The sequence below is a fragment of the Impatiens glandulifera genome, chromosome 9 (assembly GCF_907164915.1).
Source record: "Impatiens glandulifera chromosome 9, dImpGla2.1, whole genome shotgun sequence".
Classification (NCBI taxonomy): Eukaryota; Viridiplantae; Streptophyta; class Magnoliopsida; order Ericales; family Balsaminaceae; genus Impatiens; species Impatiens glandulifera.
Genome location: NC_061870.1, coordinates 32,689,921 through 32,703,153, shown reverse-complemented (window position 1 = coordinate 32,703,153; position 13,233 = coordinate 32,689,921). Strand labels below are relative to the sequence as shown.

The 13,233-nt window shown below is 31.3% G+C and overlaps 3 protein-coding genes across 3 annotated transcripts; 2 read left to right on the top strand and 1 right to left on the bottom strand.

Moving 5' to 3' along the window:
* Positions 1-1,525: 1,525 nt before the first annotated feature.
* LOC124915584 lies at positions 1,526-2,537 on the top strand. The gene is made up of 2 exons (XM_047456335.1): positions 1,526-1,572; positions 1,664-2,537. The coding sequence occupies exons 1-2, from the start codon at positions 1,537-1,539 to the stop codon at positions 2,438-2,440; spliced, it is 813 nt and encodes a 270-aa protein (XP_047312291.1). The 5' UTR covers positions 1,526-1,536; the 3' UTR covers positions 2,441-2,537.
* Positions 2,538-4,257: 1,720 nt separating this feature from the next.
* Positions 4,258-5,366, bottom strand: LOC124915585 (protein SODIUM POTASSIUM ROOT DEFECTIVE 3-like). Its single transcript, XM_047456336.1, has 3 exons — positions 4,852-5,366; positions 4,703-4,778; positions 4,258-4,621 (listed from the first exon to the last, which is right to left on the bottom strand). The coding sequence occupies exons 1-3, from the start codon at positions 5,359-5,361 to the stop codon at positions 4,443-4,445; spliced, it is 765 nt and encodes a 254-aa protein (XP_047312292.1). The 5' UTR covers positions 5,362-5,366; the 3' UTR covers positions 4,258-4,442.
* Positions 5,367-10,214: 4,848 nt separating this feature from the next.
* LOC124916813 (exocyst complex component EXO70H1-like) lies at positions 10,215-12,252 on the top strand. Its single transcript, XM_047457579.1, has one exon. The coding sequence runs from the start codon at positions 10,276-10,278 to the stop codon at positions 12,088-12,090; it is 1,815 nt and encodes a 604-aa protein (XP_047313535.1). The 5' UTR covers positions 10,215-10,275; the 3' UTR covers positions 12,091-12,252.
* The last annotated feature ends 981 nt before the right edge of the window (positions 12,253-13,233 follow it).

Genomic DNA, 13,233 nt, shown 5'->3' with positions numbered 1-13,233 from the left:
TCATTAATAATGTCGGTACGTCGATGAATTAATCATTTTTCTCGATGATTTACTGTCTCGATAACTTATTGAGTAACATTTTTTTATTTTTGTTTTTGTTTTTATTTTTTATTTGTTTTCTCTTTGTTGTTGTACTTTAACTATTGTAAACATTTTTAATATACATAATCTTTTTTTTAAGTATATATATTATATATATGAATTTTTAACTCAGTATATATTATATATTTTATCATAAACTTTTTTATTTTGTAGTAGAAAATATAAATGATACTTCCGCTAGAATAATATTTTTTTTTTTTAATTTAATAGAGCATGAATGGTAGTTAAAAAATTCCTAAAATATAACTAAGACGAAATAGTAAATTAATTTTGCCTTAATCTGCACCCGCATTCTTCTTCCTTTAATTTAGAGAGTTCATAATTGTAAATAGTAAGGACTAAGATAAGAACATAATAATATCTTTGGTTAATTATATGCTATTACTAATATAATGTTACTAATTAACTTTTTAGTATACTTATTATTAATTTTAAGATGTAACATTTATATATTGAAATTCAGATTATTATTAATTTACTAACCTTCTATTTTTTTATAAGAATATATAAATGTAATGATTATAAATTGACTTGTTTAATTATATATAGAAAGAATTATATTTATTTTCAAATAATTAATACATTAAAGTCTTATTGAAAAAATAGTTAAGGAATGTTTAAGAAAACGTTACAAATTAAGGATATAAATGCTGGTAAAAACCATAAATTAATATTGATCAACTCGAGAGAGGAAGTGCGGGAGAAAAATGATTTACTTTTACCCGCTCAATTTGACTTTAAATCATTAGGCAGTAGATGTAACGGCTAAAAGCCTAAACCTATCTATATAATCCTATCTTTACAAATATATAAATACGTGCAAAATTATATAAAAAATAATTAACTGCTTTAATAAGTCAACTCCTATACACTCCGTTGATAACAGTTATCTTGGGCAGTTCACAAATACACTTTAAAATTACCTTAATTTATTTCAACCAAAATTAAATTCATTCTTCCTTTCTATTTTTGAATATATATAATTCCAAAACTGTCGTTTCATTACCAAAAATACAAAGGTGGGAACTTCATTTGAATTTTAAATAAGACATACCAAATAATTAGATAAATTAATACAGTATACAATGTGAATAAAATTCTAGCTCAATTTTGACATATTACATATTATAATAAATGTGTATTGATTAATTAAATATTTACTTATTTTCAGTTACAGTTATCATTTTTTTTGTCATTGGTTTTTGTAAGTGGTTATAAACTTTAATTATTTTTGTAAAAAAAAAAGTAATTGTTTTGGTTAATAATAATCGTTGACTACCGTGAGAACTGAGAAGAGAGAATCAAACCCAGAAAAGTGCAAGTACCATATAAAAGATTTCACCCATTGAGAGAGAAGAGACTAAATTTCTTCTATAAATTTCTACCTCTCTGTAAACCCACTTCATTCGCTATCAAGAACCTGTTAGAGAGAGAATGGAAGAAATGGCTTCTTTGTGGTGCTATCAAGAGGTGGGTTTTCTTCAATTCTTTAGTTTGGCTTTTTGTTTATTGTAATTTTGAAATCAAACCAATGTATTGAATTATCTCATTCTTGAAACAGAGCGTTGATGAGTTGAAACAGAGATTACTCTGTTCAAGCTTGGAACTTGAATCAGTGAAAATGGAGGCAAATGAGGAGCTGAGGAAAAGCAAAGAGAAAATGACACATCTAATACAAGCCCTAAACCTAGCGTATAAGGAAAGAGATGAAGCCAAAACCCAATACCGGAATCTTCTAAACAAGCTGATCATCAGTAACACTAATAACTCAACCATAACAGACTCATCAAACAACAGTCCATCTGAAACTCTCAACAATTACCCTGTTTCTGTTTCCTCCTCCCCAGACCTGATCTCCGCCGTTCACATTCCTGATTCCTCAACTATTCATCATCATCTCTCAATACCCAGTTCACCGATTGACCCGGATTGTTTAAGAATCGAGAGTATAGTAGAGGGAAAGGTTTTGCCTCAAAAGGGGAAGCTATTGAAGGCGGTTTTGGAGGCGGGTCCTTTGCTGCAGACGTTGCTTGTGGCTGGTCCGTTGCCGCAATGGAGAAATCCGCCTCCCGTGCAGCAGACATTTGTGGTGCCTACAGTTGGGTTTGAGAAGGGGGGATCAGTAGTAAGATCGTTTGTTGAAATGTCATGTGGCGGTGCATCATCGTCAAGCCAAATATTATTGTCGGCATCAAAGTCAACTATGAATTTTGGGGATGGAGGAGGTTCTTCTAGTAGGTCTTGTTTGGTTGGTGGGAAATTGGTGGGTGCTGGTGAGAACAACCTTAATATTAACGACTATGGCCAAATGGGAGTGAAGAGACAGAGGATCTGGTGATGATCCATAGAGTGAAAGAAATATGTATGATTTTATTGTTTGTTTCTTCTATTTATTATGGAAGTCAAATTAACATGTTCGATCCAAAAGGGTGCATTGGAGGTAGGTGTTAATGTTTGTAATTTTGGATGTGAATAGTTGGGTTTTGAGGCTGTTTCAAATGACATATATAATCAAAATAATAATAGTATTAGTACATTGGTGTTTTAAATATCTCATTTTCAAGATTTTTTTTTATTAAGGGCAAGTATAGATTTTATTTAAATGAAAAATATCTAACTCAAGAACTAGGAAATAAACAGATGTAGGGTTATACTAACTTTCAACATTTAAAAAAAAAATATTTATTTAAAAAAAAAAAATTAATAACATTTGATTTAGGGGAGACTTGTGTATATTAAAATGATAAGTTTTGACTAAAAAAATTGATTGTTTCTTTAAACTACAATTATTCTCGTTAAGAAAGAAATTAATTAATATGTTCCAAAGAGAAATTAATATTCTAGCTACTCTATTTAGAGTTTTCAAAGAGACATTGAACTATTCTAATATAAGACATTAAAGTTTATAAATTTCGTACATATAGATTGATTTGTATGCCTAAGGTGGAAATGCATTGTATAACAGAGAAGAAAACCCTAAACTATTTTTAATAATAAATTGATAATTTGTAAATGAAATTGTTAAATAGAGATTAGAAAATATTGAAAACATAGATCTTACGAATTTAAATTAATCTAAACTATAAATAAAGATCACAATATCATATGTCTTATAAAGTTTTAAGTTGAGTCTGGAGATTTTAAAATAAAAACAATAATAATCTAATAAACATAATAGTCTTGGGCTCTTTGTTACTAGAGGAATTCAATACTTAATATAATGGGCAAGTGAATCTTTGTACTGGAGTGGGCCGAGACCCATGGTGTATTATTAACTCCATAAAAATAATAAGATCAAATGGCTAGTTTAAGATTCAAGAGAAAATACTTATCAAACTCAACTCATCAATTATTATCTTTAACTAAACCCAAGGTTAAAACTCAAAACCTCCTATGAAAGCTGAGATATTCACATTAGGTTGCCGTTAGCTTAAAAAATATTTTTGAATAAAGGAGAGCTAGTATTTTTGAATAAAGGAGAGTTAGTATTTTTGAATAAAGGAGAGTTAGCATAACACCCCGCTAAAACTTAAAATGCTTCTAGATAAAATTTAACCCGTGATATTTTGGTCTCTTAAGCCAACTCTTATCATTGAGCTACCTTGGTGGGTTCTAAAATATGAAATTATATATATAGTTTTCGTTAGTCATTGAGAATCGATCGATCCGAATAATCCTACAAAAACATTCTTATAAATAATTTGCCCATTTTACTTTGAGTTTCACAATATGTACATGACTGATTCAAATTAAATTAAAGGAGACATATATGATGATATTGATGCATCCCAGTTACCATGTCCTACTTTGTGGGTACAAAAGCAAGCATGAGTATTCGAGGACTCCCCACTTTATCAACATTAATATATTAGTACATCACACACCACACCAGGATTGCCCCCGGCCCCAACAACACAACAAGCATGCCTTGCCTGGATTTGCCCCTTATTTTTATTAATAATAATAAAGACACAACATAGTGTCAAGACTTATAGGTTATAACTCAGTGATAGATAAAAAAAAAACTCATGGTTATTAATTCGAATTTTCTCACAAATCATTTATAATAATAATAATAAAGCCACACAAACAAACTAGTTCACAAGACATTATGTATTGTTTTTCCCAAGAAAGTATGGTTTAGAGTCCTCCAAGAAACCAATCAAATCCCTTTTTCTTGGTTTTCAAACTTTACATTATACATGACATAAACACTCTTTTGACGTCTGAACTTAAAAACAACAATATACATTCAATTAATACTATTTGAATGCATCCAATCCATCGTTACTCTGAGACTAAGTTGAATTAATTAAGACCTTAATCATCCTAACAGCTAGCTAGGACGAGAAGGACGAGGACGATGACGACCCAGATGAAGTCGAAGAATTAGGAGGAGATATCGGCCATAATTGGGCACTCTTCACCTGAGAAATGCTTGCAAGAACTCCAAGAGGAGTCACGTCCCCGACCACAGTTACTTTCTTCAAGGCCAAATCTATGTTGACTGATGTCACGCCTACATTTTTATTATCAATCATATATAGTTTCTCAAATAATTTAAAACAATAATTCCTACATAGATCGATCGGTACGATACCTTCCATCTTGGAGATGTGCTTTCTCACTTTTCCTTCACAACCTTTGCAGTGTATTGATACCCTCAATTCCACAACCTTTAATCAACTTATTAATCAGCTACGTTTTAATTATAATTTGAAAAATCAATATAATAATAAAAATAATCACCTGTTGCTGGTTCTTACGACTGCATCGAGCAGTGTACGAGGTTGTCGGATATGGAGAACCATCTAAACTTATGGAATGTCTTGACTGCATCAACAAATCATGATCTTGCCTACGAAGCAACTCTGTTTTTTTAGTCGATTCATCCAACAAATCGAAATACTTGGCGGAATTAATGTTTGAGTCGGTTTGGATATGCCAAGAGGTCGACCTCAGATCAGGTTTTATCATGTCGGCTATGTCAGCCGCACTCCTCCTCCTTAAGTCACTACTTTCCTTGCCGACAGAGCTTTTCCTACCCTTTTGAAAATAACTATTATAACCCTTTGGGTTAATATTGGGAAGACGAAATGAGGACCGTCGAAACATGACGGCTGGGCTCAGGCAGCCATCTGCCGCCTTACGCTCGCCGCCGAGGCGGTGGTGGCTGGTGGGGCGTGGTTTTGCACCGCCGGAGAGTGTGGCAGTGGAGGAAGATGAAGAACATGAGAATATCATGTCTAAATGTTTCATTGTATTTGGGTTTAGAGGTTTCAAAATGAGTCCAGTTTATAAAGGGTGATTGCAACTTGGGTCGGGTCGGGTCGGGTTGAAGGAGAAGAAAAAGGTGAATAAAGATAAAGATAAAAATAGAAGCTAGGTAGGGACGTGTAGCTACTAGCTACTAAATATCAGGGATTTTGGCACCTGGTTAATTTGAACCATTTAAAGTTGAATCTGATCAATTCTTTTTGCTTAATTTAAGGTTTTCCATTTTAATTAGAACAAGGAATTAATTAAGGACAATTGATGAGCTATAAAATAATGAAAATAATTGTATTAATTTCAGTAGCTTTAGGAGTGTCATATGGGGTTGTGTTGCTTTTATGATTACTACCACATATAGTGGCGTGGGGGGCTAAATTATTTATTACAATTACCCTTTTAATTATTGTCATATCATTGTTTCCCCCCTATAAATCAACCTTTTCTCATTAAATAAAAGAATACATCTATTTCCTTCTCTCATTCAAACTTTGTTCCTTCAACCCATCTTGATCAAAAGTGGGATTCCATTTCTCTAGAACTAAAAATTGAAACTTTCTGAAAAAATGTATTAGGATAGCCAACAAATCAATCATCTAGGTATAGATCTCATGTGAGATCTAAAGAAACATATATGGGAGAACCTTAACACATCATTTGAAGAATCTTTACTCTTGAAGATTGATTTTTTCTAAAGTAATTAATTACGAAGAATTCAATCTAATATAACAATACAAAAATGTTTTTTTAAAGGTTGATGCATGATGATAATACAATATAACGAATCAAAAGTTCAAAACCATTGATGTAGAAAATTGAGATGCTCCCCGTGTAGCTCAAGCTTCAAGAGGTTGTCGAAGAGAGGAGAAGAAGACCAATTGGATATAACACCAGACTCTTGTTATTATTTACTTCTTTAATATAATGGATCACTTAGATAATTTCATAAAAAATGTTAGCTCTCTAATATGCTCAAATTTGAATGAGGCATGAATTATTGTAGTTTTTTTTCTTCTAATATTTGCATTAAGACTTATATATTATTATTATTATTATCATTTGAACAGGTGAAACCAATTCATTCATAATCAACTTACTATTTCTATCAAAATTTAGTAGATTAATTAATTACATTTAGATGTTTCTTTATTTTTTGAAAGGGCATATATAGATGTTTCTTTATATACAGAAACTTTCTTACTCAAATATTAAATGCCCTCTTGAATAATATAAAATAGATATATATATATCCTATTTTTGATGCCTACATCATTAATAGACATAATACATTCTTTTATTTTGTTAATTAAGAATAAATTATTTTAATTATATATCTCATTTTTAGAAGAAAAAAATTAAACACTAAAGCTCATATCCATATACATCTGTAGACTTTTAAGTGAGTAAAATCATAAAAAGATTGATAACAATTAAATTAGCAAGTTTCATTAAACAAACAAACAAAATGGATTGAAGAAATAAGAACAAGTAGCCCCTGATTTTTTTGTTGGATTAAAATAATCTCCACGATGTTTTTTTTAATTCGTTAGGTGAAGTTTGAGTAGTTGGTTTGTGAGTTTATTGTCGTCAATCTTTGTGTTTGTTAATTTATTAATTTTATGAAATTTAAATTTTCATTTATTTTACTCTAATTTCTTATGATACTTGAACATTTTTAAAAAATTATAATAACAAAAAACAATAGATAGATAAATGGGGGAAAAAATAAGGTGGGATTCCTCGTGTGTGCGATGGAGCTGTCAATGCGCAGAAAGGCATGTGAAATTAGCTCTCATTCACTCACGCTTTATCCTCATTTTAAGCACTTTTTTTTTTTTTTTTTTTTTTATATACATTTTTCTCCCAACTGCTCTCTCTCTCTCTCCATCTTTATTTATTTAATATCATCCTCTCTTTATTTCAATATAATTTTGTATCATTTTGTCTACTATTAAATAAATATTAATTGTATTTTAAAATGAATTATTAAGACTATTGTATGCTTCAGTAAATTAACTTCATTTCCTTTCAGGTTTATTTTTTATTTTATTTTTATCTTGAAGTTTTGAAATCCAGCTCAAATTGAAATTAAATATTTTAATATTTGCTAGGTAATTTTTATTTTTATGACAAAATTCATTTTTGTTTGTCTAATTTGCACATTTTCTCCTTAATTATATGATTATTTTGTCTTTTAAGAGAATGACTCCCTAGATTATGATGATCAACAACCAAGTTGAAAACCTAATTTTATATGAAAAAACATGAATTGTATTTTTTTTTCACAGCTTCTTATCCAATTTAAGGCCATGTTAGAGCTGGATTTATGGTTTTATTTTAATTTACTTAAAAATTATGTTTTTTTTATAATATCTTATTGGATTGGGGTGTTGATTTAGTTTAAATAAAATTCTGGAATATACATTAATTATGTATATATATAAGTAAATTTAATAATATTAGTTCGTTCAACTCAAACTCCACTCTAATTTACATTTATTTTATTTTTTTTCCGATCATTTCATAGCCATTCCAAATTTTCCTCAATTAATTAGGATATGTTTGCTTAAATTTAAGATAATTAAATAAAATTAATAATTGAAATTATTTGAAATATCTTTTATAAATTGAACAAACAAATTGACCTTAATAAAATTGGAAGGATCAAAATAAAGTTGTGTTACTGAGTGCACTAGTCAAAGTCCTTGTTAGCGTAAAATATATATGTTCAATCACTAGTGCGTAAAACATACTTGACAATATGCAATTCAATATTTAAAATTTAAAATTTAAATGTATGTGTTTTGTCAATAATAATAATGCAATAAATATGATTCTAGACTTCTAGTATAATAGACCAATCTATTTTAATTTGTGCAAAATTGTAACCTCAATATTAGTAAAACATTTATCACTAATGGTTTAATTACCAAATTAAAAAACTCAAATAACTCTAGATTATTACCATTGGACTATCTTAACTGGATAACAACTCAAATAAACTCAAATGTTATTAAAACAAAATAAAAAATGAAACAAACCCAATTCTCAATAAATGGTTTAATTTGAGTTGAGCCATAATAGAATGCTAGCTCTCTAAATAAATAAACAAATAAAGTAATCAATGTTGAGATACTAATGGGTGAAAACGTGTATATATGATATTATTACAAAGTTTACTATATAATAGTTATATTTTAAGTTTACTATTTTTTGTTCAGTAAATATAAATTCACTGTAACTTTATAAAATTCAAATCATTTATAAATATCTAGTAAACTTAAAATTATAAAAATTAATGCAATAGTTTAATTTTAGTTTGCTAAAATATTTAGACGTTGTGGCCTGTTTGTGTTTTGGTTTGGCCCATATGAAATGGAGTGAAATAGTATAGTCTGATCTGATGTGTCCGTAATACTCGTTATCTTTTACGGGCTTTAATTGCAAGACTAATAAATTGTCAAATTGGTGACATATTTGTTTTTGAAAAGGATCAACCAAAATAACATAAAAAGACATGCTTTTAAATTAACTTAAAATAATAATAAAAAAAATCTCATAACGTACTAAATTGAGGTGTATGCCACCTTCATCGAAATATTTTTTTTTTGAATTATAGAGAACTAGTATGATATCTCACCGCCATTATCCCGTTTTCATTCCAAACTCTTTCGGTGAGAATCAAATTAATATACATTTTAGTCTCTTAAGTCGACTTTCCTGGTTTAGTGCTTTTAATTTTAATAATTTAGATACATCTTGATTTGATTTGGAATAGTCTGATTACTAGGATGTTTTGGCTAGAGACGAAACACACTCAACTATTGACGTGGACCGTGGAGAGGATAAGATATAAATATATATGCTTATCCTATGTGACATTTCGGTCATATAGGCCAATTTCACTACTTGTTTATCATTAATCCGATTATTATTATCCTATTTACTAATAAAACTATAATGAATACTGCCAATTTGATTCAATTGGCATAGGACCTCCTGGTTGGTTTGGGATAATACAATTATTGTTTTAAGAAATTGTCTACAAAAAATAATTAGGTACAAAATTATATTCTTAATAATTTATAACTTTGTAACTAGTACATAAGTATAACACTTTTTTTTATATAATTTATAATAAAGTGAAATTATATTATAACTTATATTTATTAAATTTATTTATTTATATAGTAATTAAGAAAAATAAATAATAATAAAGAGTTTGGCAGTTCAATAGAAAACCATTTTGATATTTGTGGTTTAGTAGAAAATAGTTTTTAGAAAAATCATTGACTTATCATGAGTCCAAATAAATAGTTTGGCGGTTGGAGAAAACCAAAATGTATTATTTCTCTTCATCTATAATAATAAATAAGTTGTATAAACTATAAACAAGTTAAGAAGTTTTAATTTGTTAGTTATAATTTAAAATATCAAAATGAATTTACATCAAGTTTTTATAATAGTTGAATCCTAACTTGGTTGGTATGCACGCTCAAGAAAGCGATTTACGTTACGGCCCAAGCTTGAACGTGGCGAGTTAGTCCAATTTCGCCTTATAATATATTTTTCATTAAACATAATTTTTCTAATTTTTTTCAAATAATCCTTAATTGGCATGCAGACGAAAACGTGGAAGATTCGGAGAAAATAGCCAGAGTTAGCCGTTGTGGACCGACTCGGCCTGAGAACTCCATTCCATTCCACCCCCAGTCTCCGACTCTGACTCCTCTTTTCAGCAACCGCCTATTCTGTTCGGTCAAAGTTTAAATCTTTCGTTCTTTTCTTGATTTATATATAGCTTCCTTCCATTCCCATTATCACCAATCACAATCATTTGAAAAATCTTTCTCTCTTTCTCTACCAATCTGAAGAGGTTGCCGGAGCTAATTAACAAAACCCATGAGGACCGCTTTCAATTCATCGGCAAATACAACTCCTTCGCCTTCGCACCACTTTCACACATCCGAATCTTCAACCCCTTTCTCCCAAGAGAATATGGAAATCGCCAAATTACTCATCACCAAGTGGGACCTCCACGGCTCTGATCTCTGCAAGATCGATTCTCTCTTCACCGGAGACCGGAAAGAGGCCAAGGCCTTCATCAAAACTGTCAAGGATTTGCAGACCATGATGAATTCTCTCGCCTCCGACCCATCAAAATCCCATCTTTTGATTTCAGCTCAGGACCTGATGCAGATTGCTATGAAGAGGCTTCAGAAGGAATTCTACCAGATTCTTACCAAGAACCGGGCCGTTCTGGACCCTGAATCGGTTTCTAACCGGTCCTCGAGCTCGAGGGCGTCAACTAGGTCTAGCCTGTCCGACATCGAGGAGTTATCGGATGAGGATTCACCGGTGGCCGGAAATTCAATTTCCGAAGAGGAGAAAATGTCGGAAAACGCCATGACAGACCTCAGATTAATTGCAGACTGCATGAATTCAACTGGGTACTCAAAGGAGTGTTTGAAGATTTACAAAATTATGCGGAAATCTATCGTGGATAAGGCTTTGTATCATCTCGGCGTTGAGAATTTGAATATATCGCAAGTTCAGAAAATGGATTGGGATGCGATTGAGCAACATATTAAAATCTGGTTGAAGGCAGTCAAGATTGCCGTGCAGACTATCTTCAACGGCGAGAGATTTCTCTGCGATACCGTTTTCTTCTCCGCACCTTTAATCGCCGAATCCTCCTTTGCTGAAGTTTGCAGAGAATCCGCCATGAACCTCTTTATATTCCCCGAACACGTAGTAAAATATAAGAAACTGTCGCCGGAAAAAATATTCCGACTGCTGGACATGTACGATTCGATACACAATCTCTGGCCGGAAATCAACTTCATCTTCTCAATCAAATCAGTATCGATCGTTAAATCTCAGTGCGAAACGTCGGTTACAAGACTACGAGAAGCAATCCGTTTAATGCTTGGGGAATTCGAGGCGGCGATACAGAAGGACATGTTGAAATCGGTAGTCACCGGCGGCGGAGTTCATCCACTCACCCGCTACGTGATGAATTACCTCGTTTTCCTATCTGATTACAGCGGGAGCTTAACGGAAATAATCTCCGATTGGAAGCGATCAATTCAACCACCCCTGCCAACGACATACGTCTCCAGCTTGAGCCCAACCGCCGACCAGGTCTCCGGTCTGTCCGTGTGGCTGGGCTGGGTGGTTCTGATGCTCTTCTGCAAACTCGATGCCAAGGCGGAGCTATACAAGGATGTTTCTTTATCTTACCTTTTCTTAGCAAACAACATAAATTACGTGGTTTCGAAGGTGAAAGCATCGTGTCTGAAGCTTCTGTTAGGGGATTTGTGGGTAGTGAAACATGAAGAGAAAGTGAACCAATATATTGGCAATTATGAGAGGATAGGGTGGAGTAAAGTGTTTTCATCCATCCAAGAAATAAAGCAAATAGGATGTTTTAAGGGATTCAATACGGCTTTTGAAGAGACGTACCGGAGACAAGCGGAATGGGTTGTGCCGGACTTGAAACTAAGAGAGGCGGTGAAGGTCTCGTTGGCTCGGAAACTGGTGCCGACATACCAAGAAGTGTACGACAAGTACAACGGTGGTGGTCGTGGAGAGGAGGCTGTGGTGAGATATGCTCCTGATGATTTAAGGAATCGGTTGTTGGAATTGTTAGTGGGTAGTGGAGCGACGGGGAGTACGTCGGCGGCGTCTCACGACAGGGGAGAAGGCAGTAATTGATTTAGCATGCATGACAAAATTTGAATGAAATTGTAAATGTATTTTTAATTGATTGATTGGTTATACTCTATTGTTTTATATTTATAGCACTAGCAGTTCAATGTATATTTTATTATTTGCTAGGAACTTCAATGTAAACAAGAAAACATACTTATTTGTTTGATTCAATCTTATAGACATGTTACAATTAAACTTGCTCAAAATTATATTATTTGAATGAAGAAACTATGTCCCTTTATAAAGAAATGAAACAAGCCCATTTAATAACAATTCTAAAGGAAAGACTAGATAAAAAAAAAAATTAAAAAAGAATTGAATAAATACAACTAGTAGGTTGGGCTTTCAATGGTATGAGGTCTAATAAAATATAATGATTGGTATTTGGATTTCCAATCACGAGGCCCATGATCAAATTCTCTAATCCCATTATTATCTGGGACATTCAAATAGATTTAGTAATTCCAAAAAAAAATAAAAAAAAATAATGTAAATAATATAAAAAATAATTTTTGTTTTTAAACAATCTGAAATACAGTTGATGGTATCATGTTTGACTTAATTGAATGCCTATGTTACATAAATTAGGCATACATACATACATACATCCCAACCATTGTAGATTGTAGAAACACATTTTTTTTGTAGGCATTAAATAGTGTCATTGCAAATTTTGCTAAAAATCAAACATTGGATTGTATTTGGTATAATAATATTCTGAGTATTATTCGAGAAAACATTTTTATATAGATAAAATAATGTATAATTTTAATTTTATTTATAATAAAAAGAAAAAGAACCAACTCTAAATGCTTTATGTTAATTATTAAAGTCAAAACAGACTATCTCTATAGGCATAAAGAATCCTTAGTGGTGGTTGTTTCTTCAATAGGCATGCAAAAAAAGTATTGGACCACATGTTTCTTAAATTTAATTTTGTACATTGAATCTGAATTTGAATTTGGGAGTTTTTTTTTTTGGATTTTGTTAATATTTCTTATTAGATCAGTAATCAGTATTCAATAAAAAATAGACTCTCTACATAAGATTTTGATGTTGTCTTAGTACACGACTCCATCAAATTGACATATTATTGATAAAACAAAAAGATATAAGTATAATTTAGCTAGAACAAGTGTGCAACTA